At 40.5% G+C, this 27,713-nt stretch overlaps 1 protein-coding gene across 2 annotated transcripts; it reads left to right on the forward strand.

The window, feature by feature from the left end:
- Positions 1 to 1,126: 1,126 nt before the first annotated feature.
- afap1l1a (actin filament associated protein 1-like 1a) lies at positions 1,127 to 27,675 on the forward strand. 2 transcript variants are annotated; one of them, XM_065958895.1, is made up of 19 exons: positions 1,127 to 1,241; positions 17,329 to 17,454; positions 17,604 to 17,687; positions 17,802 to 17,881; positions 18,369 to 18,507; positions 18,698 to 18,793; positions 18,886 to 19,100; positions 19,186 to 19,365; positions 19,461 to 19,544; positions 20,118 to 20,193; positions 20,885 to 21,004; positions 21,089 to 21,300; positions 21,451 to 21,596; positions 21,719 to 21,791; positions 22,336 to 22,450; positions 24,437 to 24,604; positions 25,728 to 25,903; positions 26,275 to 26,400; positions 26,718 to 27,675. In XM_065958895.1, exons 1-19 carry the CDS (start codon positions 1,205 to 1,207, stop codon positions 26,742 to 26,744), a joined length of 2,280 nt encoding a protein of 759 aa, XP_065814967.1. In that variant the 5' UTR covers positions 1,127 to 1,204; the 3' UTR covers positions 26,745 to 27,675. The 2 variants fall into 2 exon arrangements, with proteins under 2 accessions (XP_065814967.1, XP_020485376.2); XM_020629720.3 differs by lacking the exon at positions 1,127 to 1,241 and adding an exon at positions 13,876 to 14,042.
- Positions 27,676 to 27,713: the final 38 nt, after the last annotated feature.

Below are 27,713 nucleotides of genomic sequence, written 5' to 3' on the forward strand. Positions count from 1 at the left end.
AATGCTCTGCAAGGTTTTGACACGCTGACAAAGATCCAGGGTTGTTGAAGACTTTATTTCTTTTGAATACTGTTGTTTTTGATTTTGTCACAAAAAAATAAACTCTAAAAAAAACTGTTTGTTTTTTCTTGAGGCCCCAGAGGGCTGACAAACTTTGAACCAAAGAAGCAACCCAAAATGTGCAAATTTTGCAATGATGGTAGGAAACCTCCCTAAAGGGCCCCATCTGACAGAGTTCACTATCATTGCCCTGCTGAACACTGGTGGGAGGGCCCCCGAATTAACTTTTGCCTAGGGCCCCAACAGATTAGAATCGCCATAGAATGTTTGTAACTATATTTGACGCTTTTGTTATATCATTCTTTGTGTCAAAATATGCAAAGTTGGCTAGTAGCTTAGCATGTTAGCCAATACAGATGGCCTCTTGGATCTTTAAGCATAAGGTTAAAAAAGAGCTAGCCTAGTTGTTCAAAGGCAACCAAATACATGTCAGCACCTCTAAAACTCTGTAACTGAAAATATAAGTTACTTTACTTTTCTTTAACGAAATATTTAGTGTTAAGGTAAAAACCATAAATCTGTTGCCAGGCAACCAGTGACGACCATACAGGTGAGCCTCTAGCTCTGCATCACGTAAATTCCCGTAAAACATCTAAATTTTCAATTCTGTTTTCTATTTCTTTGCAAGAATTAAGATAACTACATTTCATATGGTGGTATTTACTTTGGGAAAACTGCAATTCTACTTTTGCTTTCCTTCAAAAATGTTGTTCATTGTTTCGCCTTTTATTTCCATTAGCTAGGCTATTAAAGCTATTATTAAAGCGTCTTTGAGTATTTAGAAAAGCGCGATTTAAATCTAATTAATTATTATTAGTAGTAGTAAAGCTAACTGACTGCAGGCTGCTGCGAGCCAAATTGCTCACAGTTTGCCAGCGCCACCTACAGACCTAGATCCACACCATAGATTGTTTTATTAAGGTCCACACAAGTCCACAATGTTAAAATCCCACAGCTATGTCCCTCTGCACATAGTCATAGCCTACAGCTCTAGCATCAGCTGACGCTAGGACCCAGCAGAGAAGACAACTGTCCGGCTTTCCAGATCTGTAATGTAGCGACAGAATCTGTCAGCAGAGGCCCCACACGCCTTTACACACTCACAGTCACTCATGGCCCCACAGTGAAAATCTGCAACTCTCTCATGGACAACACCAGAATGGACCCAAAAGGCACCAAATGTAAGTTTCCCTTTTCTAAATCCTTGACCGATGCTGAAGGCTTTGAGTGCAGATTTTGCGATCTTATGTTCAGGTTGTAGAGTTGCATGGTGAGTCTATGGGTGCAGGTTTGTTTTATATGTCAAAATGTAATTCTAGGGTTTTTAAAAAAACAAAAACGAAGGGGACCACTCTACTAGTAGGCTATCTTCTTTCCTCACGCCTGAATGAAAACTTGACACGTTTTACAGGGGGCTACATGATTATTTCTATATTAACGGCAAAATGTTTTTATTTTTTGTTATTTATGTCCTAATTTCTCTATATTTGCTGTATTATCTCCAAGTCTATGTCTTTGTGACTCTTACATCTATCAATTGTTTGAGAACACCCATACAGACAGGACACTCCCCTTTCCTGCTGTAATTCTCCCTCCTGATGTTCATCTAAAGAAGACACAATGGTAGAGCACTTTAAAAACAAATCATAGTCCGTTGGTCTTCCCCCCAGCTGCTTTCAGAGGCAGAAAACCAAGTTCTCATCTGCAGTTGGATTGTTGTTACAGAAAGTGAAACTCTCTCATCCTGAGTCAAGTCAATTATCTGGATGTTGAGATGAGATATTTGGAGATAATGTGGCCAGGCATGGTTTGATATGGGACACTACTGGCAGGGAGCTTATCTGCTCTGATACACTGCTTTTATATTTAAAAGTCTAGAAATACAGCATGTGTTTCTGCCTGTGGATATTTTTTCCCTGGGAGGGATACAGTTGCCCCCTGCATAGCACATTTTTCCACATTGTAATTGAAAACAAACACATTTGCTCCCCGTGTGAGTTTAGTGTGATGTCAGATATGACAACATAACCAGATTTAAGTGTCAGAAGTGCCAGCTCCGAATTTTAAAAAATAGTGTTACGATTCCCTTCTAGGTTGACATCTCTTTTATTTGTTTCACATTTTAGGGGGTGTTACTCTTTCATGTTACTGCTTTTAGAGAGGTCTTCACCGACTTGTTGCCAGCTGCCATGTTTTAAAACATATGACAGTGATTACAGCATTAATGAAATTCAAAAATTTCAGGAAATTGACCAAACTGCACACATGATGTCTTTAAACAGCTGTTTGCCTGCAAGGAAAAGACCTTTTTCAGCCACTAATGTAACTCCTGCCTTCCCCATCCATACACTGCTCTTTGCATCTTTCCTCACCCTGTGAGTTAAGTGGATCTTGTGGATGTTGTTAACAGCGTATTTGTACACAGATGTTCTAAGAAGGAAGTGTCCTGGTAGGGAGAAGTCCCTGCCTGTCACTTCCATCCTTGTCAGCAAACATGGAAACACAAAAAAAACACCCCAGCAAACACACAAATAAATTAAGCTAGACTTACCGTCTATCTGAGGTTTGTGAACACCACAGGAGAAAACACAGTGTGACGGCTACTGATCCCTGAGGATCTCCTAACTGTATATGTTGTCTTTGAATCTCCTGATCTGCAGGCCCGCTGCTAATTTACACTCAATAATCCTAAAAAAGATACAACTAATGGTAATTTATAAAATTTTGTTTATCACAAACTCTGGTCTGATTCCTGGTAACTTTCAAACGTTTTGAAGGAACAATTAAAAAAACAAGAACAAAGAGATTCAGTTTGTAATCCTTTCCATGAAGAGAGTGATCAATTGATCAACTCATTGTCATTAAAGTTATTTTTCACTATTTCTGAATGTTAAATCTTGCTTTGTGGAGTTCATATGAGTTCATATCTCAAGCACAGTAAGATTGATGAGAGGCAGGTATCAGCATGAAAGGTTGAAGCTTCTTAATATGCAGAATCCAAGCCAGCTGGAGCAAACAAGTGTAATACAGATTTTGTTTCCACTGTGGGAAGCAGAGCATCAGGTGGGTGTGAGAGGGGAGAGGCTGTCCCTGCAGAGATGCATTGAAATGGTGGGATTGTCTATGATTTAGCCCAGCTGATAGGATGAATTGCAGCTATTGTCAGGCTGGTTTGAGCATATGGAATAACTTGTGGACAAAATAGTAATCTGCTTGGATTTGAGCTCAATGATGCATAAATTAAACAAACTTCTTTTTTAAGCTCAGTAGTGAAATCCCTTCTATGTCTCTGTCTTTCCTGTGATTAGAGAAATGTGTGAGAGAGTGTGTTTGTTGAAAGAGTGCCTTTGATTAATTTTTCTTAGATTTGTTTCTTTACATAAATAGTGTTCAAACTTTTTCATGACTCACATCAATAGAGGTGTTGATGGTTGTGGAGGAGGTCCTTGAGAGAATTAAGAAGTATGTGCATTGTTAAAAGCTAAATTAAGTCATGGCTGCAGGTCAGCTGGGTGAAAGAGCCCTTTTCAAAAGCAGTCTGCTATCGTCATATCCAGATGTCAGACACTTCACTGTGCATTCATTAGTCCTGTAGCTCTCATTATGTATAGTGTACTGGTGCATTTTCACATAGCAAAAGCAGACTTTGTGGAAGCCCCACAACTCCAAAGATTTTGCCTATGTCAGCATTAAACAACTTCTTTGGTCAAAGTTTTAGCGAATGCAATTGAAATGTAGAGCTGTCATGGCTCAGATATGAGACACACATGCTCAGTCAGTTGGGCGCAGCTTTAAGATGAGGAAACAGGAGCCTCAAGGCAATAAAAGCTCATCCTGTGGTTCAGGGTGATGTCAATGTTTTACTGTTATAAGTTAATGTTCTGGCAACAATTGTCCTTCATTTTAACATCTCATATGTCTTAGTTTTGCTGGAGTCTTGGTACATTGCAGCACTCTTAGTATTTATCTGCATTTCATCGTTAATGCATTGTTGTTCTAACCAGTTGGAGCAGCAGCTAAGATAATATGATATAAAGAGGTGGTCTCCCATATACATTTTATTTATACATCAAAGGTTATCAAGCTCCCCTTATTTAATATGCTCAGTCAGACTTTATGTTGTTTTTTAACCGAAAGATACTGTGCAGACATGCTGACTGATACTCATGTACAGTATAGTATGATATATGTGTGCCCCACCATGCATGAGCTATAAATCATTCATGATTGTGGACCAGCCGTATAAGAAGTGGAATTCCCCTCTGTAACCCTTGTGAGATGAGGAGATCTCTATGATTCATTTGGCTGAGATATGTGCAGGCTATTTTGCTGTATGTGCATGTGGGGGTGTGCACATAGGCAATGGTCATTCTCTGCACAGATGTTTATACGGGGTTACCATGGAGAAAATCAGAACAACATTAAGTAGGGGACTATGGAGTATACTGTGTGAACAGACACTTCCAAGAATGTGCTTCACTTTGTTTCAGAGGGTACACATGTGACTGTGCCTGAGGTGTGCATGCATATAGAGCATTATAACAGGTTTATAGGAGAGACTTGGCAGATTATAAAATTCTCAGTGAGAAAATGACTCACATAACCTGTTATCAGTGTCACTATATGTTTTTTTAACCAGAGCCATGATTTAGCACTGATTTATGAAGTATGTTAATGTAGGGTTATAGTGACATGTTTTGCCTATAGGGCTAAATTCAGATTAAAAGTTCAGAGTGTACAGATTCGCAGGTACTGAAATCAATAAAGTTGTGATATTCAGAACAGAGTTAACCTGCAGCCTTGGAGTGCCCTCTGATGATCGGCTTCGCTCAACATTAAACACCCCCGAGAAATTACTTTTAAATCACAGGTCTGCCTTTAGGTATAACAGACATTAGAAATGTAAAAGAGAGAATACAAATTATTCTGATTTTATTCCTATAAATGAGATTGTACTTCATTTAGGCTTATTAATGGTCTTTGGTTGAACACATCAGAAACTTGATAAATCATGACTTTACTTTTTTCTGTTCTTGTATCATCATTAACAACTGACCATGTCAGGCATGAATCATTATGTCACTTGTAAAATTGCATTTAGATTGAATTCATGTCAATACAGGAAATAAAAAATACAAACTACTATTCTGTAGGGCATTATTTAAACCATAGATTTTCCAAAAGCAGCTACAATCACTATGACTGTTGACTTTTAAAAAATCTTCCTAAAACCTTCATTACCCTGTTATAAGCTGTGGGGGAAAGAAATTAAGATTTGAGGGTCAGGAGCCAGATGAAGGGTTTTCAGCCAGGACTTCAGGAGGAAATCAAAACCAGCCAACCGGGGAGCAGCTGGAGAACAAACTTAACCAATTAGATTTTTTTATTTACATTAAATTACTTTTGAATGAGATCGGTTCTTTTTTCCCTCCATTTCGAGAGTAACTTCTTCACTGTTAGTAATATTCATGGGCCAGTGGATACAATGGTGGGTCCAGTGCACAGACAAATCTCAAATCTTAGCAAGTGTATGTCTCATTTCTGATCACACTGGTTTATCTTAGAGTTTTTGCAATAATCTTGTAATCTTGAAAAGCTGGGCCAGCTAATGGAAAAAGTAACTTAATGTCAACTCCTTATTAATGCTTATGTAATGATTGTAAGGATGTGTACTGTTTTTATATAAAGTGTATACCGGTATATTGTGTTTATTTAAAATAACTTTTCACATGATTTTACAAAATAAAAAAAATAAAAACTTTGTAACATCCTATAGCAACATAATACAATTTGAAGTTAATGTCACTGTCAGGGAGATTTTACCTTGATAATAACTTTACTCTATGTGATAGTTCGACTCGGACAACAGCAACAGACTTTGAGAATGTGTCCTAGTTTCTGGGGGAGAACTGAAGACAGGGCTCTGCCCCGGTCAAAATCTCATTAACACGAAAAATACCAAATGGAGACAAAGCAGCTCCTTCTCCTCTTTTGTGTATGTGTTACTGCAATTCTCTCTGTGAGTGTGTGCGTGTGTGCGTGCGTGTGTGTGTGTGTGCGTGTGTTTTGTGTATATTACCCTTGTCTGTGCAGCATCAGTAAAGCAGAGCTTCCACTTGCAGAATAGCATCTTTCTCAGTGTGTCAATAGTTTTGTGTGAGGGAGACATAGCAGTGTGGTGATGTCATAGGACTCAGGGCAGATACAGGATCTGAATAATACTGAGTGCACTGTAGAGCCTTTGTCTCGCAGCAGGCTGAGTCAAGCCCTCTGTGCCATCCCAGACCTGAATAAATCAGAGGGCACAAGATGAGAAATGAGAGAGAGGGGAAGGAGGTTTAGCAGACATGAGACATCTCCTAAATAATGGTCAGTTCTTTGAACTTTGACCCTTGACCTGACTCCATTTTCACTAACATGAGATGCAAATGTTACAACCACAGCAGCCATCCTATAATTGGACAACTTGAAAACTGTTTTTTTTTTGTTTCTTAGATTTTCTCTCCTTTATAGTTTATTCTTGGGGAAGTCCCCTCCAAAGCTGGACAGTTGGGGTGCTGATGCCAGTTTCAGAAATGCCCCTGATTCATCAGAGGCATTGATATTGGTAAATATACCTCGGATTAAAACCCAGAATGAAACAATGTCTGACCAAAAAAAAGGCTTATTTTTTCTTATCCAAGACAATAGCACACTCAGCAATTGTATCTGCTACTAGCAACACCTGTTTTTGAGAAGGGAAAGAAAAAACACATTTCTGTTAAATAATAATGTGGCAACAGCTGAAAATAAAGGAGTGGTGCTAGGAGAGAGCACCAAGCAGCCTCAGTGGGTCTACAAGGCCAGCCAGCTGCTGTTAACTTTAGTCAGCTTGCTTTGAGGTTAGGATGTCATCAGTGTAGCCAGACCCCATAACATTTATGGCAATCATATCACATCCATACGTGGTTTGAGGTTTACAAATATTAAAAAATCAATAATGTGTTTTTTTTTCTTCAACTATATTTTGGTTTAAAAAAATAAAAAAAGGTCCAGTTAATTGAATCTAGGCTCAACAGATCTGATAGGATTATAAGTAAAGAACACTGTCACATAAAGAAAAACACTCTTTTTGTATCAGGACAAAATGTGTGAAAGATTACGTATCATTAGTTTTTTCGTCCATGCCTCACTATGAACATGTTGCAAAGCACTACATATTCTGCCATGAATGAGCTTACTGTTTAAAACTGTTCAAAAGCTCAGGGAAAACAGTAGAAGGGAAAATGAGCAGCAGTGCTTTACTAACCTGACCTGTAAAGCCCTTGACTCTTTCACTGCTGAGATAGCAGCTTCCTGCTATCACCACTGCTTCCCAGATTACTCAGCTGCAGTGAAACCACATGAAACCACGGTTAGTGTGTGTGTGTGTGCATGTGCGTGTGTGTGTGTGTGCGTTTGTGCACGTGTGTGTCTGAGTGTTTGTGTGCCTGAACTTCAAAAGCTGGAGTGCTCCATTGCTGCCCTTCAAAAGCAGTTAATGCTTAAACAGGTGAGTGGGAGTGCAGCAACCTATAATTCTCCCTCTCCATCACCATGGAAACGTCCTGAGGCCTAAAGACTTTGAGAAGATGTCTCCCTCTGTGTGACAAGCTCAGCTCATTACAGTGGCCTAATTAGAAGGAGTTAGAAGGGACGTTCAAACTAGAGATGTGTTTTGAACATTGAATGCAGGAGAAAGAATAGTTTAAAATATATTTGTAAAGACAGGAGAAATGTATCCAAAGACCTTCTTTAGAAAGAGAGACCTTGTTGTCTCTTGGTTTTAAATCCTGGATCTGTTCACTGTGTCTGTAATGTGTTTGAAAGGTGTCCAGCTGACCACATGGATTCAGATTTTGTTCATGTCCTTATTTTTAGTACACAGTGTTTATCATACAAACAGTTTGTGGTCAAAATGATCTCAGACCACCTCAGCAAGTGGATTGAGTGTTTCAATCAAAATGTGTCTGCTTGTTTTTACACTCATATTAAGAACTGTCCAACTGTAGTTAGATTTGGTGGCGCAGTGGTTCGTGCGCGCGCCCCATGTATGGAGGCTTCAAGCAGACGGCCTGGGTTCAATCCAACCTGTGGCTCCTTTCCTGCACGTCATTCCCTACTCTCTCTTTCCCTAATTTCCGACCCTATCCACTGTCCTATCTCTACAATAATGTCATGAAAAGCCCAAAAATAAATCTTTAAAAAAAAAAAAAAACTGTAGTAGTTAGTTTTAAATTTCACCATTAAATTGGCAGCCAGTATTCTGAGTTAAATATCTTGAGTCTTATCTGATTTCCATATAGTGTGAAAACATGGTCATTATTCCCTGGCCTGTATATTACAGGTAAATGTCATGTTTGTTTGCATGAAATATTATTTCCTATTTATTGCGATACAATTTACAGCTGCACCTCTTGGTTGTAGGGGGGCCTACTGCTGCAATTCCTTTCAACAAGCATTTCTTGTAAGGAAGCCTCAATGGACAACTTAGTAAAAATCAACTCTTTGTTGTTGGAGGGGGGGTATAGGGGGCTGTTGCCCACAGAATGCCCTCAGAGACACCTGGTGGATATAATACATTTATTATTCTGTAGAATGTGTGCTTTCATTAAGAAAGATTAGGCTTTAATTATTGAAATAAAGATTCAGTTGTATGTCAAAGAACCAAAAACAACTAGGACAAAATACAACATATGCTGCAGCTACAAAGAAATCCAAAGCATCTACATGTATTCCCCTGCACTCTTTCCATCCCTTGAGTACTAACTGTACTTGTGTGTACACTTGTGAGTATCGTGGCATGTGGGATGAGATCCTTGCTGTATTTTATGATAACCTGAAGCATCTACTTGTGTGCAATAAAAGCAGTGGGGAGAACATGTTCCCCCCCTCTGCCCTTAATTAGTATACCTTTATGGCTCCTTTAAACCACATGAGTTTTTCCACATGCATGCTTCCCTCACCTGCTGCTACATGCAAGTCCAGTGTTTTTTTAGTAGGCTGATTGTTGTATGTTTTTCTGAATTGTCCAGCCACATGATGAATGTCCAAAGTCATGAGAAACACATTCTGTCTCTCAGGGGGGGGGGACACCTGCAGCTGCTAAATATAGGTTATGTTTTATACCATAATACACAGCTCCATTATATTGTCAGTCCTTTGAAAGAGGCAAGCATATTCAATGCTATCTAGCTTAGCATCTAGACAGTGAACCGAGAATAGGGTCACCAGAGACAGTGCAGTAAAAGTGGGAAAGGGGCAGCTGACAGGAAGAGGAAACAGAAGGCCGGAGGTGATAAGTGATGTCATCAGTAGAGGGAGGAAGTCCATCTCCATTGGGGGCACATGGGGAATCCTAATACAGTTTGTGAGCCCATTAACGAATGTAGGACAGGAAGAGTGTTTGGTTGGCAGCATGTAGAATACAAATCTGTTTCATTGGGTCTTTAGTTTCAAGCTTATCAGAGCCAGCAGGTTCTTTAACTGTGGGCTCTGATGATTTTCAGCCTCTCTCTCTCTATTTGACAGAGTGTGTTAGGCCTATTTCTTACAGTATGACTCCCATCTGGTTTCTGTCATGGTGTCACCGAACTTCTTGATTTTATTTTTGGTTTTCAAGTTGGCGTTGTCAATGGATCAAAATATTCTGTATTTTTCCTCTAGTCAGAGACACAAAGCATTATATGTATTTTGCAAGCAAGTTCTAATTTCCATTTCAGATGGTTTCTTGTTACACACATGCTTGGTATGTCATCATTAAGAAGCTGACACTTACCATTTCAAGTAAATTACTGTCTTTCTGTTTCTCCTACTCCACCTTCTCCAGTGGCTTCCTTCAGACTTCCATCCTTTCTGCATGTAGACAACTTTTCCCACTAGTAATCAGTCCTGCAGTAGCCTCACTTTCCTCATTGCCCTGGCTACCCTCCCCCTATCAGCCCCACTCCATATATACCACTACATTTCCTAAGATTGTTTTCCAGTTTAGTTCTTTGCCCTGGTCTTACTTTGTGTTTTGCTAAACACATTTTTGTTCCCGTAACACCTAGACCTGTCTATCACCTGCCTGTTGTCTGTTTGACAGTTTTCCTGACTGCCTTCATGCTAACTGCCTGATTCCTACTTTCCTGATTCCTTATGGTAGTCCTTGCTGCCAGCACTCCTTACAAAGACCTTTCCACTTCAAATCATTTTGACACAACAGTGGATTCAAAATGTTCCACATGAGCATAAGCATCTTGTTTGTTAAAGGGCACATATTCTGCAAAATGCATTTTATTATGGTTTTCTAACACTCCTATGCAGCCCTAGCCTGTCAAACCCCCTGAATTATGAGAAAAGTCCACCCTCTCTGTTTGTGTGTTCTAACAGGTCCATTTGAGATTTTCCCTTTATGACATCACAAAGGGCAGTAACCCCTCCCTCAGGTGGGTGACACTCCCACAGCTAGGTTTTTACTCTGCCCTCTGAGTCCGCCTTGTACCCCTCTTCCAGAGAAGGCACAGCTCATTTGCATTTAAAGCTATAGTCACAGAAACAGTCTGTTCTGCAGGGCTGTGATAGAGGGGTTTGTCTGCACGTTAAGAAAAGTGGATCAGAGTGGATTGTTGGCAAGAAACTTCACAGACTTGTTTTAGGAACCTCTGAGACTCGTTTAAACTATTTGAAAAGGAGCATAAAAAAAAATCACATAATACCACGCAGTGTTTCCCCTAGCTTTACAGCGTTGGGGGGGTGGGGACAAGCCGACATGCCGACACAGCGACACGCCGACACAAACACTTGAAGAAATCTTGATGTTCATGTGTTACTTTTAATGACAGCTGTCCTTTTCTATCAGAAAGGTTTCCTTAAATGACTTCTTTCCCTGATTTCCGACTCTATCCACTATCCTATCTCTATAATAAAGGCACAAAAAGCCCAAACATAAATCTTAAAAAAAAACAACTTGACTTTGGGGGGGGGGAACACTGCCACTAAATCATTGAAACAAACCTGTCTAACATGAGATAAATGGTTCGGATTGGCTTGACCTGAATTAGGTCATTTGGAAATTTGTATGAGATGAATCGGACACATCTTCCAGAGTAAATAAAACCCACAGATCAGTCGGGTTCCCAGGCTAGGCTTTTTTTCCAATGATCTTCAATTTCATTGTTTCTCCCGGGAATCTTGTAACATTTCCCAGACAGTCAAATGAACAAAATAAATGAACATTAATGTTCTTCCTGAGAGTTTGACAGGCAAAGGGCCAGTAATAATAGGTTAGGATAAGTAGTACTCAAACCTACATGTACATTGTTTTTTTAGCACTGGACACAATATAAGTCCAGTTGAAAGTCTCATTTAGCTGACTACTTCTTGCTTTTATAAACAAACTGTAAACTTGTCTACTTTGTAATTCCCTGTGGGTCCATCACTTTGACCGAGCCCTTTCACAAAATCATTGTCCTTGTATTTACTTTTCTAATTCAAATGTTAATTACAATATTACATGGACAGCTATGAAAGTTAGATCATAGTTGTAGTCATCATCCTGATTTGTATCCTTTTCCCAATAGACCAACACTGTCTGTGTTTATCTATCATGGGCTTTGGAGATGTGACTGCCCAGGCATGTTTTGAGCTGGGGAGAGGAGAGCCGTCAGACTTGGGAAATGCCTGGAATCTGAGGAGTAGAGTGGGAGGAGATTTCATCATGATAGGGCACACAGGCTGGTGAGAGAAGTCATTGTTGGCACAGCTCTTAATGCAATTAAAAAAAAAACAAGCACATCTGGTCATGGGGTTTACCTCACCTTTGTTAGCGTGCACTGGTTACACACACCCCTGTGTTCTGTCTAGAAATACAGATGTGACTTCTGATACTTTTTTTTATCTTCTTCTAATATGTTATGATTCAGCTGTTTTCTTTAAACATGTATGTCCCAGCTTTAGACGCTGAGTTGCATGATGGTATTTAGATAACCCTCACATGGCATGAAGATAACATTCAAACCCTGCTGTCTCTCACCTGAAAAACCTCTCCAATGACTCACTTAGCATGAGATAAGATTTTTGCTTTTTTTGCTTTTCTTCTCCTCTCGTAAGTTGCTGGGTCATATCATTCCGCTGGTCTTTGTAATGAGACAAAGAAAATCTCCCACACTATGTTTTCTGGACACCTCAAAGTCTTCAACCTGCAGAGCTCTTTCATGTCAGATCAGGTTGGGAAAAGGCTGTATATCCAACATGTCCAAAGACAATAAGGAAGAGGCCACTTCCAAGAAACACCCAGCAGTTTTCATTAGATTCTGATCTCTTGTGGAGCCACAGATGGTACAATCGTTTTAGTCTCTCCAAGCAAGTTTGTCTGGCAGGAGCTACCTCTTTGTGGTTTCAACAAATTTTTGCACTGGGAGCTTGTAAGGATGCTCACTGTTATCTGGGAAATGCATTTGTTTTTCTAGATAAATTGTGCATCTTGTTTTAGCTGTAACTTGAATAAATCTCTTATACAGTACATGAGAGCTTTTGTATCCATTTGTAATGTGAAGAAAAGTCTTGTTTTACAACCTTGTGTGCCTTCCCTTCCCTCCTCTGGCATCCACACTCCTGTGTGAGTTTACAGAGGTGGTCAGAGGTCACATTTAGTCACAGTGAGGAGTAGTTTGAAAAGCCATAACCATACCTAGTTGGGTGTGTCTTTGGCATTTGTCACACCTTAAAATACTTTTTGGGAAAAGATAAAAAGAAATCCTCTGGGGGAAGCTCTTAAGTAGTAAGCTGGAAGAAAAACATCCTGTCTGGAGTTGTAGGTCAATTCTTTTCCATTCTTCTCCATTGACAGCCTTTTCCTTGAGAGTGAGTGTTATTAGTCCAGGAAAACAAGACTCAATGTCATCTATTCAAGAGATCCTGAGAGGCTCGAGAAGGAAAAACTAAGGTGTATTTTGATTAAAAAGTGGGGGATCAAATTGAACAAACCAGGATTTAAGAAAATAGTGCTTTTGAGTTCTACTAGAGATAATAAGAGATAATCGTGCAGTCTTGTGGCGGCCTTACATCCAACTGTCAGTATTCAAGATGTACAGTTAATCCTACACTTGTTTTGTCTGTGCATGTGAGTAGTAGTTGCATTGTTGTGGATATTGTTCTGTGTTCTCTGTGTGTGTGTGTGTGTGTGTGTGTGTGTGTGTGAGTGTGTGTGTGTGTGAGTGTGTGCTTGAGGGTTTGTTTGTGCAGCGTCTTAGTGCCCGTGTGATTGAAGGCAGCGTGTTGCATCGTGTTGGGGTGCATGAGTCTGCCCCAAGGCAACAAGTCATCCACGTGTAACTCTGAAAAGTCTCAACTTGCCTCCACCTCTTCTCCACAGTCTTCACTCTATCCCTCCTGTTTCTTTCACTTTTTATCCTTAAATATGTATATATTATTATTATATATATATATTTTTTTAAATGGTTTAGTGTTATGTTATCAGATGAAGATGCTCTCATGTGAAGTACAATACCTCACTGTATGTGGTGAGTCAGTGGGTTCACTTGCATCCTCTGTGTGGCTCTAGTTAAAGGTTAATAATGTGTTGAGGGAAAGAATGTGAAAGAATAAAGAATGTGAGTAAGCTATTAGTCGACATGTGTGTGTTTACACAGCAAGCCTTTCCCAGGTGCTATACGATCCCTAGGATTACAGCTGGGGGGGCTGCATCAGGGCACACACACACAAACAGAGCACCCCCCCCCCTTAAAGAAAAGAAAGGAGGGGGAACAGAGTGTGGGGAGGGAGATAACACATCAGAGGGAGGAAAGGAGAGGTAAGGGGAGTGTGAGTGCAGCAGTAGGCAGACTTCAGCGAGGCAGAGGACACAGGGAGCCTTCCACTCTGGAATATCTTCTTCTTCTTCAGTATCTGATTGTTTATGAATAAACTGGTCTCTCCTCAACCTTGGGTAATGGTGGGACTCTCATCCACTGCTGTGGAGGGTAAGTGTTTGAGGGATGTCTTTGTACTTAGTTTATGAACATAGAATTTTTCCTACACTTTTTTTATGTTGAAGAAGGTGAAAGTATTTCTAATTATGAACAGAGACTGAAGCTGTATAAAAGAGGAGACTTTAAGTTAGACATGATGATGATATGACGATGATGATGTTTACCCCATGCCGTAAGCATCGTGCCAACCTGCTGAAATATTTTGAATTCTTGGCAAAGCGTCATAATTCCATCCAGACTTAATAATGAAACATTGCTATTTTTGAGCCACTAGAGAATCTTTGTGGGATACAAATTCTTGTGTGATGAGCCTGAACGTCTGCCATGCAACTAAACAGTGAAACAGATTTGTGCTTAATAATTCAATTTAGTCACTGTTGATAAACTATGAAGGATTTTTTTTAAACTGTGAGGGTGAAATGAATAGCACAAAAGAAGGAAGTAAAAAAATCAACCTGTGCCCCCGATTGAGGTCACATTATTCATCATATCAGGGTTTGTTGGACATGTTAGCACAGGTGCACAACCTGCTGACATCATTCATCCCAACATGACACACATACCCCCCTCCCCCCCTCCCTCTCTCAAAGAGTTTGTACAGAAAGTCTGCAAGTGTAAGCGTCTTGTAAAGGTCTGAGTGTGCACTGTTAAACAAACTAGTCCCGTATAGCTTCACTTCACAATGCACACACAAACACAACCTGCAGAGTCTGGCACTATTAACAAGGTGAGGAATGTGTCCTGTGTTTAACAGCGATTGTCAGACTAGTGTGAGGAGGTAAATGTTTAAGTGTGTAGCAGAGATTCCTGCAGGCATGCTTTTGTGCCTTTTTAATGATCCACTATCAAGTTTTTTGTCATGGATTTTAATGTTTGTTTGCAGTTTTTAGTCAGTTCATCCTTCCTGACGCTGCAAATAGTCCATCCATATGTTGCTTAAATTAAACAAAAACTAACTTGTTTTTCTGCACCCTTGTGGTCTTAGCTTGTTTGTGGTTTCCCTCAGGTGGTGGGCTAAAGAAAGGTTTTATCTTTAGCTTTTTAAAGACATCAAAGTCTCACACGACACACACAGGTTAACAGATGAGGCAGAGATTTAAAGGATCATGTGCTGCTTTGGCTGTGCAGTTGTAGTGTGGTGTCAATTATGAGGGCACGACTGGAGACTTAAGGGTGGTCTTATGTGCCTCACACGCCAAATACTATGTAGTAATTCCTCTCTTGCACATTTTGGAGCATGATGAAAAACACTGTAATCGTCAGATTGGATAATCAGATCTTTAGAAGGCCGGTCCAAGTGAAATAGTGAAATAGTTTACAAGTGTTTTGACGCCAACTCCTTAAAAGTAATGCCTTCATTTCTGTATATTTGATTTAATGCTGACTGGTGTAAATTTCAGTTTCTCTCGGCTGTGAATGAGTCATGTCGGTATAAAGTTCTGCCTTCCACTCGATTAGGGGGAAGCCCAGTGTGAAGCTAGAGCCAGAATCTAAACAGCTGGAACCTCTGGCAGAGACGCAGCTCTCACCAGGGCCAAGACTTCCCTCTCTCATGAGTTACCTCTTCATCCACAACCTCCTCTTCCTCATTTGCCCCAGGGTAAATCAGATCCTATAACGAGGACACATTCCTAGTCCCTCCATGAATAAATTCCTTCTTGGAATGCAAGCGTACTTTTGTGACAATAGACGGAAACCGCAGTAGTAAAGAAGACAAAATGGTTAAACAGACCCAGAAGAACACACACACACACACACACACCTACTGTAGCTCTTGTTGCTCTTTACTGTAGCTGGGCATTGTTTAAGCCCATAGGAAGACCCACCTCAGGAAAGTATGTTTGTCTTTAAGGAGTGGGAGTAGTCAATGAAACACACCAGATACGTCCTCCAGCCGATCAAGCTGCTCTGCTTGTCAGTGGTGATTACATACAGGATTTTTGTGTCAGAGTGAGACATCCTAGAGTTCAAACCTGCACACAAACACAACAGGTTGACTTGTGTGTGCCTTTACCGAAGTTTACTTTTAAACCAACCCACACTTAACACACACCATGCAAGCATTTCTTTACATTTTTGTGCAAGTTTTTGTGTTTGTTTAGCAACAGGTCTTGTTGCCATATGACTCGCCATGCTGAACAAAGACTTTTCTGGCTCAGTGGCTGTCCCGTGGCTGACCTCCAGCAAGATGCACGGTTCAGCAGGTCTAATGTGGCTGGACTGTGCAAACAGAGCACGGGGGGGAGTGAGAAGAGATTAGATGGGGGAGAGGGAGGCTAGTGTGCAGAGTAGTGACTCAGCCAGTTGTCAGTGACTGTCGGGGTTTTAGGATTATTAAGGTAGAGAAATGTCTGTTAGGGTGCAACAATACTGACAGAAAGTATTAAAAAAACAAAAGCTTGTTAAATAACAGAGGATTGGTGGCATTTGCTTTTGTCTGTAACGAAGGAATCCAAAATCCAGCAGCAGGTTGTGGACCTGTTCTCAGACTGTCCAGCAGCTGCAGGATTCAGACGGCTTATTTAATTTCTCTTCTAAAAACAGGGAGTGGAGCGAGCAGTCCCACCTCTCAGAACAACATGTGAGGTGTAGTTTATATCCCTATAAGCCACACAGTGTTAGAGAACCTGCAGAGAGCCCTGAAAAGAGGCCGGCCTGTCTGAGCCAGCTCTGGCTTTTGTGATTCTATGACTTAAATCCCCCCAACTGTCAGATAGAGATCAGGTCCCAGTGAGCGCCGATAGATTTGGCCTGCTCTGGCCTCTGTTAAGTGGTCCTTCAGTAACTCTTGTCAGAGGTTCATTTACTTTCTCAGCATTCAGAGTGACAGACGATTGAAATTTGGGTTTGTGCCCAGCCGTGTGTGAGCCAGCAACATCTCAGAACTGCTGCAAGACAAAAAGTAATCCTAGTTTTCTCTGCGGCTTGTGTGGGGTGCTATGTTTTTGATCCTGTGTGAGAGTTGATATTTTAGCAATTTTCACTTTCTTTCTGGGTTAATGAGAAATCAACAAAGCTGTTTCCTGTCACTTTCTTGTTGTTGTTTAGTCTGGTTGGTTAAAGAGAGAGGAGGAGGAGAGGACAGCTGTCTGCGTGATAAGATGGCAGTTTGATATACACAAACTATGAAGCAGAGTGACAGAAGACTAAAGAAAGAGACAGGGAGAGAGCCTCTCTGACATAAACCTTTGAGTTTGTTTGGACTTGTCAGTCTGACCTTTGCCCTCTCTGATGATATACTGAATTTGTGTCCCTCTGACCTTTGCCCCCCGTGCAGCCATGGAGGTGTTGGTGAGTGAGCTGGGAGCTCTGCTGAAGATGCTGGACCAGGAGAACCTCAGCTCCTCCACGCAGGAGAAGAAGACCTCTGTGTGGAACCTCCTGCAGCAGATACAACCATCAGGTCAGAGATATTACTTTGAACTATCAGAGGGAATTTGGACACATGATAAAAAGGCAGACACAAAGAAAAAAAACACTGCTCTGGAATCACCTTTAGGGTTAAATCTGTTTCTTACCATGCTGTAAGTGTGTATATTTTCTCTCTTTCAGTTTCGGGAACAGACTACATTTACATGAACTCATCAGTGTACAGGAATGGTACCAGCTTTGTGGAGTCTCTCTTTGAAACGTTTGGTGAGTTTGAGCTCAATGTAAGCGCTGGAAAAGTCAAACTTATCTCTTCATCACCGGCAGATTCCTTGTTGTCTTTACACAAGGGTTATACATGAGTGTTGTTTTCTCTTTTAGACTGCGAGATTGGAGATCTAAAGGATGTTACAGACGAGCTGAAAGATGACAAGAACATTCAAATGGACACCTTAACTCAGGCAAGTGGTTCAAATACAGTTGATTTATGGCATACTTGTTTCCATAAATATAATTTAAAAATGAATTATTGTCTTAAATCCTGAAGGTAGGTTACTACAGTGTGTCAGGGGGGTTATGTTGTTTTATATATGTAACTGCATCCATCTTGTGGAGAATGCAGTCTGTCTTTGCAGCACTTCATTTCCAAATCCAACTTTCCAGAGGACTGTTGTGCCTCTAAATTACTTTGAGAAACAGCAAAGAAAACAGAGATTATATTCCACGTTGTGGGGGTTTCCCCATGCACACATGCTCATCACTCTGCAGGCTGTTGGAGGAGTGAAGATTTCAGGATCCGCCCTGAGCCCATGTGTCTAATTTATGGATATTATTTTAAGAGTTTAATTCTGTGTCTCTTAGATGATGTAGTCCTAAAGGCTGTGAACTAAAAAGTCTTTCATGTTTGTAGAGGAAATCTGATCCTTGGGTTTTGTGCGCCTCATTCAGGAAAACTGTACAGACTCCCCAGCCCCGCACTCAGCTGACTCTCCCCCACCTCTGCCTACAACACCTCCTCCTGAGGAGTACTATGAGGAGGCAGTGCCTCTCAGCCCTGGAAAGACGCCAGAGTACATCATCACTCGAGGTCAGCATCCTCCCACTGTGTTGAACTCAGTGCCCTTTAAAGTCATTTAGAGCAAGTGCTTAGAATTTAAATGACACAAACATGGTCATACAGCATTTTTCCAAGCATAATTATAGTGTGCAAGTCGTATTAAAGTGCATGTTAGAATACACTGTAAGGACTAATTAGTACTTTTTTTCCCTCTCTGCAGCACGGCCTAGCCCTCCAAACTCTATAGAAGATGGATATGAAGATGCTGAAAACAACTACCCTACCACCTGCATTAACTCACACCGCAAAAACTCTTGTGAGTGGAGTGCAGAAACTTTAAAAAGTGCCTACAGCTGCCTTTGAAATACAACAGAGCATATTTGATCTTCTCTGTGATTGCTCTTACAGACAATGACTCGGACGCTCTGAGCAGTTCCTACGAGTCCTACGAGGAAGACGAGGAGGAGAGGAACCCGGGCATCCAACTTACTCACCAGTGGCCCTCTGATGAGAGCTCCATGCCTCCCGCCAGAGACTGCCGCATCTGCGCCTTCCTGCTGCGCAAGAAGCGTTTCGGCCAATGGGCAAAACAACTCACCGTCATAAGGGAGAACAGACTGCAGGTGAGAATCTCTAAAAGTCGTCAGCACAACATGCAGTCGTGCATTCAGATACATTAGCAGCTTACTGTGTGTCCTCTTTTTGCAGTGCTATAAGAGTTCTAAGGACACATGCCCCTATGTGGACCTGCTGCTGCCCCAGTGCACTGTGGTCTATGCACCCAAGGACAGCAAGAGGAAGCACCATGAACTCCGCTTCACCTTACCTAATGGAGACGCCCTGGTGCTGGCAGTACAAAGCAAGGAGCAGGCCCACCGATGGCTCAGGGTACATCACACTATAATATAACGTGCATGAAAGCAGCCTATTAACACAGGCTTTAATCAATGAGTGTAGAATGATGACATGGTTAATACCCCCAGGTTGTCAGAGAGGTGAGCGGTCACAGCGCTGGCCCTGAGGAGTCTGCGTCTCCTGTCACTCAGAGAAAAACTGAACTTGACAAAGTAAGTGCAGAAGAGATGATGTTGTTTCTGCAAGTCTGTTTTTATTCTTTTTTTTTTTTTTTACCTTTTTAAGACTTGATATGCAGTCGCAGCCGAGGTGAGGAAAAGCACCAATTGAGTTGGTGTTTAGTGCCTCACAGTTCACAGTGATCTCTGTGTTTGGCTCACAGAACAAAGATGAGATCTGCGTTGTAATTGGGTGATAAAGACAGCATTGATAGTGGTGGTGGTGAGTCAGTGTTGTTACAGGCACATCCTCTTTAAGTCTTACCAACCAGTCAGAGCATAAACTAACCAAGACCCTGTCATCAGTGAATGCACAGGGTGATGAGAGAGAAGAGCTCATGGGAGAATGAGTCTGTTGTCTCATTATCTCAGGAGTTCAAGGTTATAAGACAACATGTACAGTAAGAGAAGAATTCAGGAGACACATTAGCTTGTTAAAACAAAATGCCTCATCCAATGTTCTGTATCTCATAATTAAATCTGCTAAAGGAAGGTTTAGAAAGACCACATTTTGTTCTAGAATTCAGAGAGACTGTATGAATGTGTGTTTACATTCTTCCTCCTCAGAGGTTGTCTGCTGAGAGGAACACATCAGATTCAGACAGTGTGGGCGTGTCCACTGGCGAGAACTGCAGAGAAAACGGTGAGACAGAATCCTACACAGCCTAAAATCAATGCTGCAGCTACCGGCAACACTTAGCAGCTTATTTTCTGCTGCTGCCTTCTCACAGTCGTCATTATAGAACATGCTCAATAGTCATCATGACTTCTGTACTGCTATATACGATGGATGAATGATAGAGATAGAGAAAGGTTTTTATTATCTTTAACTCTCACAAAATCATTTCACAATGTGAAAACAGCTGTCTGATTTAAGAACTGACTCATGAGTGTTTTAGATATTTGACAAAGAAACATAATCTTTAATTCTAGGGATTCTTTGTTTTTCTTAACACTTCTGCATTATAGTTTTGTAAAATCAGGGCTTTCCTAAAAATATGACTAAGTTATGATTATGACTTTGATTTTGACCAGGGACTCATACAGACAATTTAATCATTAGAAGAATACAAATGTTAAAACAGGTCACACTAAAGTTCAAGGCTCGTTATGACGACTGTGTTTCCTCTGTATAATGAGATGCAGATGTTAGGTCTGGATCATGTTGTGAAGCTGTCATTGAGTTATAGTATTGTCTCTCAAATTCATGTTACCTTTTCAATTAGAGTTGTTGATATAATGGTGATAATTATTTAGCTGCATGTTGTATCATGACTGAATTTCCATTTCCTAAGCCCCAAATATAAATGCATTCATTATTTTTGTTGTTGTAGGTAAGGTGAAACGGGGAGCTCTGGCAGCTGGCCGTAAAATCACACGTATAATCAGCTTTTCTAAGAAGAAGCTCCCTCGTCCAGGAGATCCCCGGACGACCTTCAACGATCCTCGACAAGGTCCGACCCGACTTCAACATCCCTCTTCATGATTCCAAGTTGTCAAACGCCTCATTCTTCTTCTTTCCTTCATCCCCCCCGCAGGATACCTATCCGTGTTGGTGAATCAGGTGTGGAGGGAACAGTGGTGTTGTGTATGCAGAGGTTCCCTGCACTTCTACCACGACAAAGGAGACCCTCGTACCTGTCTACCTTCACTTCCTCTCCACGGCTGTGAGGTGCTCCCCGGGCTGGGACCAAAACATCCCTTTGCCTTTAGAATCATACGGAACTGCGCAGAGTTGGCTGCTCTGGAGGTACTTACTTACATTAAAGCTTCAGTAATCGATCATTTTAGTGTCTTTCAGCCCACTGTTTTGGTTTTATTTTCTTCAACTTTCATAATGAAATTGTCTTGCTGCCCACAAATTGCCTAAGATCTGTTAAAAGTGTTCTGAATGTTTTAGGCTAGCAGCTCTGTGGAGCTCGGAAGGTGGCTTGGCGTCCTGTTAGCAGAGACAGGCTCCACGACAGACCCAGAGTCGCTGCATTACGACTATGTTGACGTGGAAACCATCGCTAACATCCGCGACGCTGCTAGGCATTCCTTCCTGTGAGTGAGACAGAGAGGGGGGGAGTTGGAATATTCAAACAGGGTCAGACCGAGGCCGCTGACCAATGCACTGATGTTAGGACCTCACACAGATTTCCTTTCCCTGTTTTCTCTGATCCTAGATGGGTCACATCCTCCAGCGGTACCTCCACAGACTCCAGAACATATGATGAGGTCCCCAACGAGGACATGCAGGTGGGTCGCACGTGCTCATACTCACTCTCACTTTCTAAGTTCACTAAACCCAAAAGTCTGATGTCTTTGGTGTGACAAGATTAAAAGGCTGCATGTCTGTGTGTGTGCAGCTGTCTGGGACTGTCATATATGACACCCCATATCAGTCATCAGACAGACAGTGCTCTGTTACATGTCTATCAATGACAGCTTTTTGCAGCACAGAGAAAAAGCAGTGTGTGGGCATGAGGGAGGGAAAAAAGACAAAAAAAGGAAAAAGCGTTCAACTGGTGACAGGAAGGGGAGAGGTCATGGTGATTTTACAGCCAGTAAACACCTCTCTTAACCCCTCTGACGTCCTCTTAAACATAAACCTCTCATCACCTGCAGCTACAAACACACACACCAGCTACAAACACACACACACCTCAATGGTCTCCAACCAATACATTTGAAAATGAGTGTATTGGATATTAATTACACAAATGTTGTTTTTTCTCTCTCTCCCTGTCATCATCCTTCTTTTGCACATCTGTCACGCCCACCCCCTCTCTGCTCCAACCAGTCAGGGGAGATCCACATACAGCAGTCTGGGAATCAAGTGAAGCGACGCTCAAGTTTCTCCAGCAGTGACTCTGACAGAATCAAGCCTTTAGTCTCCCTCAAACGCACAGGATCAAGTAAGTGCATGTACTTGGTTGTCAAAGTAATGGTCACTGTTACTAAAGTAATGGTGAGACTTCTCTCATGAACTTTACTTATGGATTAATTAAATACTTTGATACAGCTATGGACAGGTACTGGCACCAATCTCTCTTGGGAAGTACCGTTTGAAAACCAACAAATGGATGGTAATCGCTCAATTTACTACAAAGCATCACATTTTACCACTATTCAATGATCGAGGCAAATAGTGAGAAATTTCTACATTTGAACAGTCATATTTTAAGGTAAAAAATAAAACTCAATTGACAAATGAATGCTGATATTAGTCATTGGATGTCATAATTGTAATGATTTTGAAAACGAGACTTAATTCTTCACATGTGCGTTTTGAACAATAATACCTGAGAAGGTCATTGTGATATATATCCTATCAATCAATCCTTTACATAGCAGAAAATAAAGTGATATCACTACATTTTTGATTTAGAAAATGTTTACATAGTACTCTTAATGAGAACTATAAATGACCAATGTTATAGCCATACGATTAAAGAAGTGTTTCTCATTTTGAGAGAAAGTGGCTGAAGCTGATATACATAAACTAATCTCCCACAGAAGGGTCAGAGGCTGAGTTACATTATGAGAAATGTACAGTAAAATTTGAGTTTATCTTCTTAATCAGTGGGTCAGTGGGTTACCTAATAATACAGCTCATTGACAAAGTATGTGCCAAGATATAGATATAACTGTGTTCCTACTTTTTCATGTGTTAACACATGGTCACACATCCTAAGTGCTGCAAAATGAGCAGTTTATACGCACATACAGTATTTGCTGAATCGTGCCAGCATTATTGTATAAAAATGTGTCATCTGCATACAAATTGAAAAAAATATATAATATTCAGTCCTTGATCATGAATGTAGTTGAAGAAGTAAAGTGGGCCTTAAGTTGATCCCTGTGGAACACCTTTGAGTAATTATTTTTTTATTACACATCTTCAGCAACAGCACACTTTGATTTGTATTTCAGTTATTTCTTAGCCAATATCATTACAATGTATTTTGATAAAATTCTGTTATCCATCATGTTTTATGGCACAAAGAAAGATCCATAAACAGCTGTAAAAATGTAATCCAAACTATTCAAAGTCATCCACCACTAGCAAAACAGTTTAGGTTTAAATTTTTCCAAAATATTCTCTCTGTGTTGATAAATATTCATGTCCTCTGCCTTTCATCTTGTGAAAAAAAGATACCCTTGAGGAGAGCTCTAAGAAATAGATGTCCCCTCATACTATAGCTGATTCACATGAGTGTGCTAGCTAAGATCTTGTTCCACTGTAGCTTATACTTTTTTTTTATATCCTCCTAGTGGTCATAAAATTGAAGTTTTTATTTGGCTCAATATTTCCTTTTTCCTCTCATCTCTCACTCATCCTCTCACTTTCCATTCACAATACGTCCCCTCTACACTCGACTCTCCCATTTGTTCCATCCTCTCAGCTTGTGAATGACATTCAAATGAATGGGATGAGCATCCTGAGCTTGGGAAAGGGATATCGGTGTGGACGGCTGTGTCTGCGCTTTCCTAATGGCTGTTTCACTGGCCGTCACTGTGAAGTTCTGGCACATCAAAGAAGCAGCGCTCTCCTGGGCTCAGAGCTTCCGGATGTAACCTGAGATTTATTGGACACTTGCATTAGATCCGCTGTCATGCCTCCTGATCCCTCACTCTGCAGGAGCTGTGTGTGTGTGTGTGTGATAATCTTTTATGCATGCATTGTATCACTGTATCTTCTAAAAAAATTTATTGGAATCATGATGAGGACATATTTATTTGCAAAATCTCTACTGTGAGTGCTAATGGAGGCGTTATATTCCTCACATATGGCACATGACATCTGAAAGGACAGGGTGAAATATTACCATGAGATGTGCTGTCTCCTTCCCATAACCTCTGAACATTTGGCCCTTCACCTTTCTGACATCTACACCCAGACGCCAACCAGTACGGACGGTATGGGAAAACACGAGCAGACGAGGATGCCAAGCATTACCTGAAAGAGAAAGAGGAGCTGGAAAGAGAGAGGGATGGGATACGAAATGCACTTGTGACCCTGCGACAGGAGAAGAGAGAGCTGAAGGAAGAGCTGAAGTTGGCCACTGGTGAGACGATGCAAAACAAAGAAGAGGCTGCACATATTCTAGCTAATAGGGTGTAACAATAAACAGCATAGGTACAAACATATGATAATGTACCCTGATTACTGCTGGGAAAGAAATAGGACTGAACAGTTTTCCAAACAAAAAAAATCAGTAAGTAAGTCATAGTTTGCCCAGGATGGTTGAGTATATTACACATTAACCACAATGCTTGCATGTCAAATGTGAGTTAATTGTCCCTGACCCTGCACTGTGACCTCCATTATTAGAGGTCCATGTGAGAACAGAAATCCCCCACAGGGATAAATAAAACATCTAATTGGTTTTATCATTTAATCAAAATATGTCTGTGAGATTCCCTCGAGGTCTTATTAATTTCCTGTCATATTCAGAATTCAGATTTAAGAGAGTAAAAGAGTATTAAGGACAGTCAAAATACTCATCAGAATCACTCCTACCTCTGTGCTATTATTTTGTGCTTTAATTTTTGCTGTTCATTTAGAGTTCTAAATTGTATCTTCAAAGTGGAAATTAGTGCAATATTTGCCTCTGAAATGTAGTTTAACACAAATATAATAAGATAAGATAATCCTTTATTTATCCCACAACGGGGAAATTTAAATTGTCACAGCAGCAAAGACCAAAGATTGCAGAAAAAAGTGAACACAGTACAATTTAAATATAAAAGAAAAATTAAGAATGTACAAAAAAATACATAGGTACCACAATATAGAATTTAAAAAATAAATCAGCTGAGCTGCAGTTTTGACGAAAATGTAGTCAGAATATTCAGTGTAACACAGACATGCACACAGTGCACATAAAGTGTAACATGTTATTGCACAAAGTGGATTGGTAAACATAATATAACATCAATATAGCATTATTATTGCACAAGGTCAGAGTGAATTGTCTGGTTGTGTGTGTGTGTGTGTGTTTAATTCAGCATATTAGAAAAATGCAAGCAAATGTAGTACCCCAAACTGTCCTCACAGTTAGTAGGTATGCTTGGGTTCATGAACATTGTTTCAGGGCATGCTGATCTTTCAGACTCAGAAGGACATGTGTCGATTTTCTAAAACATGTCTTATTTTGTGGTATGTTTTCCTGTGTTGCTGTGGAGCAGAAAGAAGGAAGCCCTTCCTGAACAAGCGAGTGTCTCAGCTGGAAGAAGCCTGCAAAGCTAAAGAAGCAGAGAGGGTGGACCTGGAGCTGCGGCTAACCCAGGTCCAAGAAAACCTCAAAAAGAGCCTTGCTGGTGGAGCACTGGGTGCCCCTGTTGAAGCAAAGCCACCTTTGAAGGTATACATGTTGCTTACGTTCAAAGATGTTTACCCCTACTTGCATACAAATGCTTAAGTTACTTTTTTATATATTTGATTTGTTTATTTTGTCAGGGACAGCCACTTAGCTGTACTAGAGCTAGCTTTAAGCTCATTTACATCTGTAGTCCCTGTGCAGGAGACAGAGAGAAGTATCTGTTTAGAAATAACACATAGACTAAAAACATCTACACAACAAAACACAACCTCTTTACATCAGCATTAAATTCATCCACAGTGAAATTCACATATGATATTAAAACAGTAATAGGCTAAAATCACTACTCTTTAAAAACTACACATTACCCTCAAGTGTCCTCCACAATGCCATGACTTCTTCTGCTTGTGTAGGGCTCCTGCAAAAAGAAACAGAATATCTACAGTGAGTCTTTACCAGTGAACTGTTCCTCCGAGATGCGGAGGAGACCTCCATCTGTTTACGCTTCTTCTTCAGGAACTGTCATGCAGAAGGCAAAGGTAACTACATAAATAAATCTTCTTCCTGTCATTGTGGACAGATTTCTTTGTTGGGCTTCACCTAACCCAGAGCAGAATTTATCATCATTTTATGGGTTCACATAAATATGTTGTTTGTGTGTGTTGTTGCACTCACTTGCAGATATATAAAATGTACTGCCTGTTATGTGTCAGGAGGGGGTGAAGTCAGAATAGAATATCCACAATATTTTACCTAGGTCACACCAAATAACTCTGTGTGATTTAGCAAGTTAATACATGATATATATGTTAAAAAAATGTTAAAAAATATCTAAATCACTTTTCATTTTCTACAGGAGTGGGAGTCAAAGAAAGGAACTTAAGAGTCTTGTGATGTAAAGGACTGAAAGAAGAAACGGACTAGTGTGACACTCAACCCCTCCCTCTTCAATGTAGCTATTGGATGTGGAGTCTACATCTAATAGCAATGAGAAAACAAACTGCAATGAAATAAATTGGCCACCAGGTGGAGGCACATGTCACTAAATATTTACTCCTCCGGTTTCCTAAAAAGGACTGCTTCAAATGTAGGGAATACATCATCCGCTCACTGTGCGTTTCTCAGTATTTTTAAAGTCTTCGGGGACAGATATTGAAAATGTTTCAATCAGAAAAGAGAGAAGAAGATTTAGTGAAAGACAGAGACATGAACGGTATATTGAACAGCTTTGTGAATGATGAGTAAGGGACATGCAACAAATGACTGTGCTCTAATTTGGTGTTGCATACGATGAAATGTTTATTTGATAAAGTTTAAGAAATGTGATGTTAATGGACGATCAGAGGACGGACGCAGCGTGCCACAATGTGCCTTTTATATGAGATATTTTTTTCTGCCTGTACATAGTGATCCATGACTACTGTTCTGTATGTCTTATACTTTCATTCTGTTCAAGTTTTCATTTCTCATCATCATTCTGATGTAGTGTAAGTGCTGAAGGGGGCGCAGAGTGTGCATTGTGTAGCTTTCTCAGGTTGAAGGTGTGCTACACTACACAGCAACAAAAAAAAACATCTGCTGAATAAAACAATCCTGCACCCACTTGTCCCTCTTTGGCACACACTCAAAACCAGTAACAACTCACATTAGAGGTTCAGTAACTAACAAAGTGGTGCTATTAAGTGACCAAAACAAATGTTTTTCTCCACTATTATGTCATTTTAACGAGTTTTTGGCTGAACCCATGGTTGACTTTTGCACTTTACTGTTCTTCTCCCTGAAAGAGGGAAAAATAAACATGTTTTATTCTCAAATGTTTCACCCTATAATCCTTTATTACAATGCAATCATC

Source organism: Labrus bergylta, chromosome 9, assembly GCF_963930695.1.
Source record: "Labrus bergylta chromosome 9, fLabBer1.1, whole genome shotgun sequence".
In the NCBI taxonomy this organism is placed as follows: domain Eukaryota; kingdom Metazoa; phylum Chordata; class Actinopteri; order Labriformes; family Labridae; genus Labrus; species Labrus bergylta.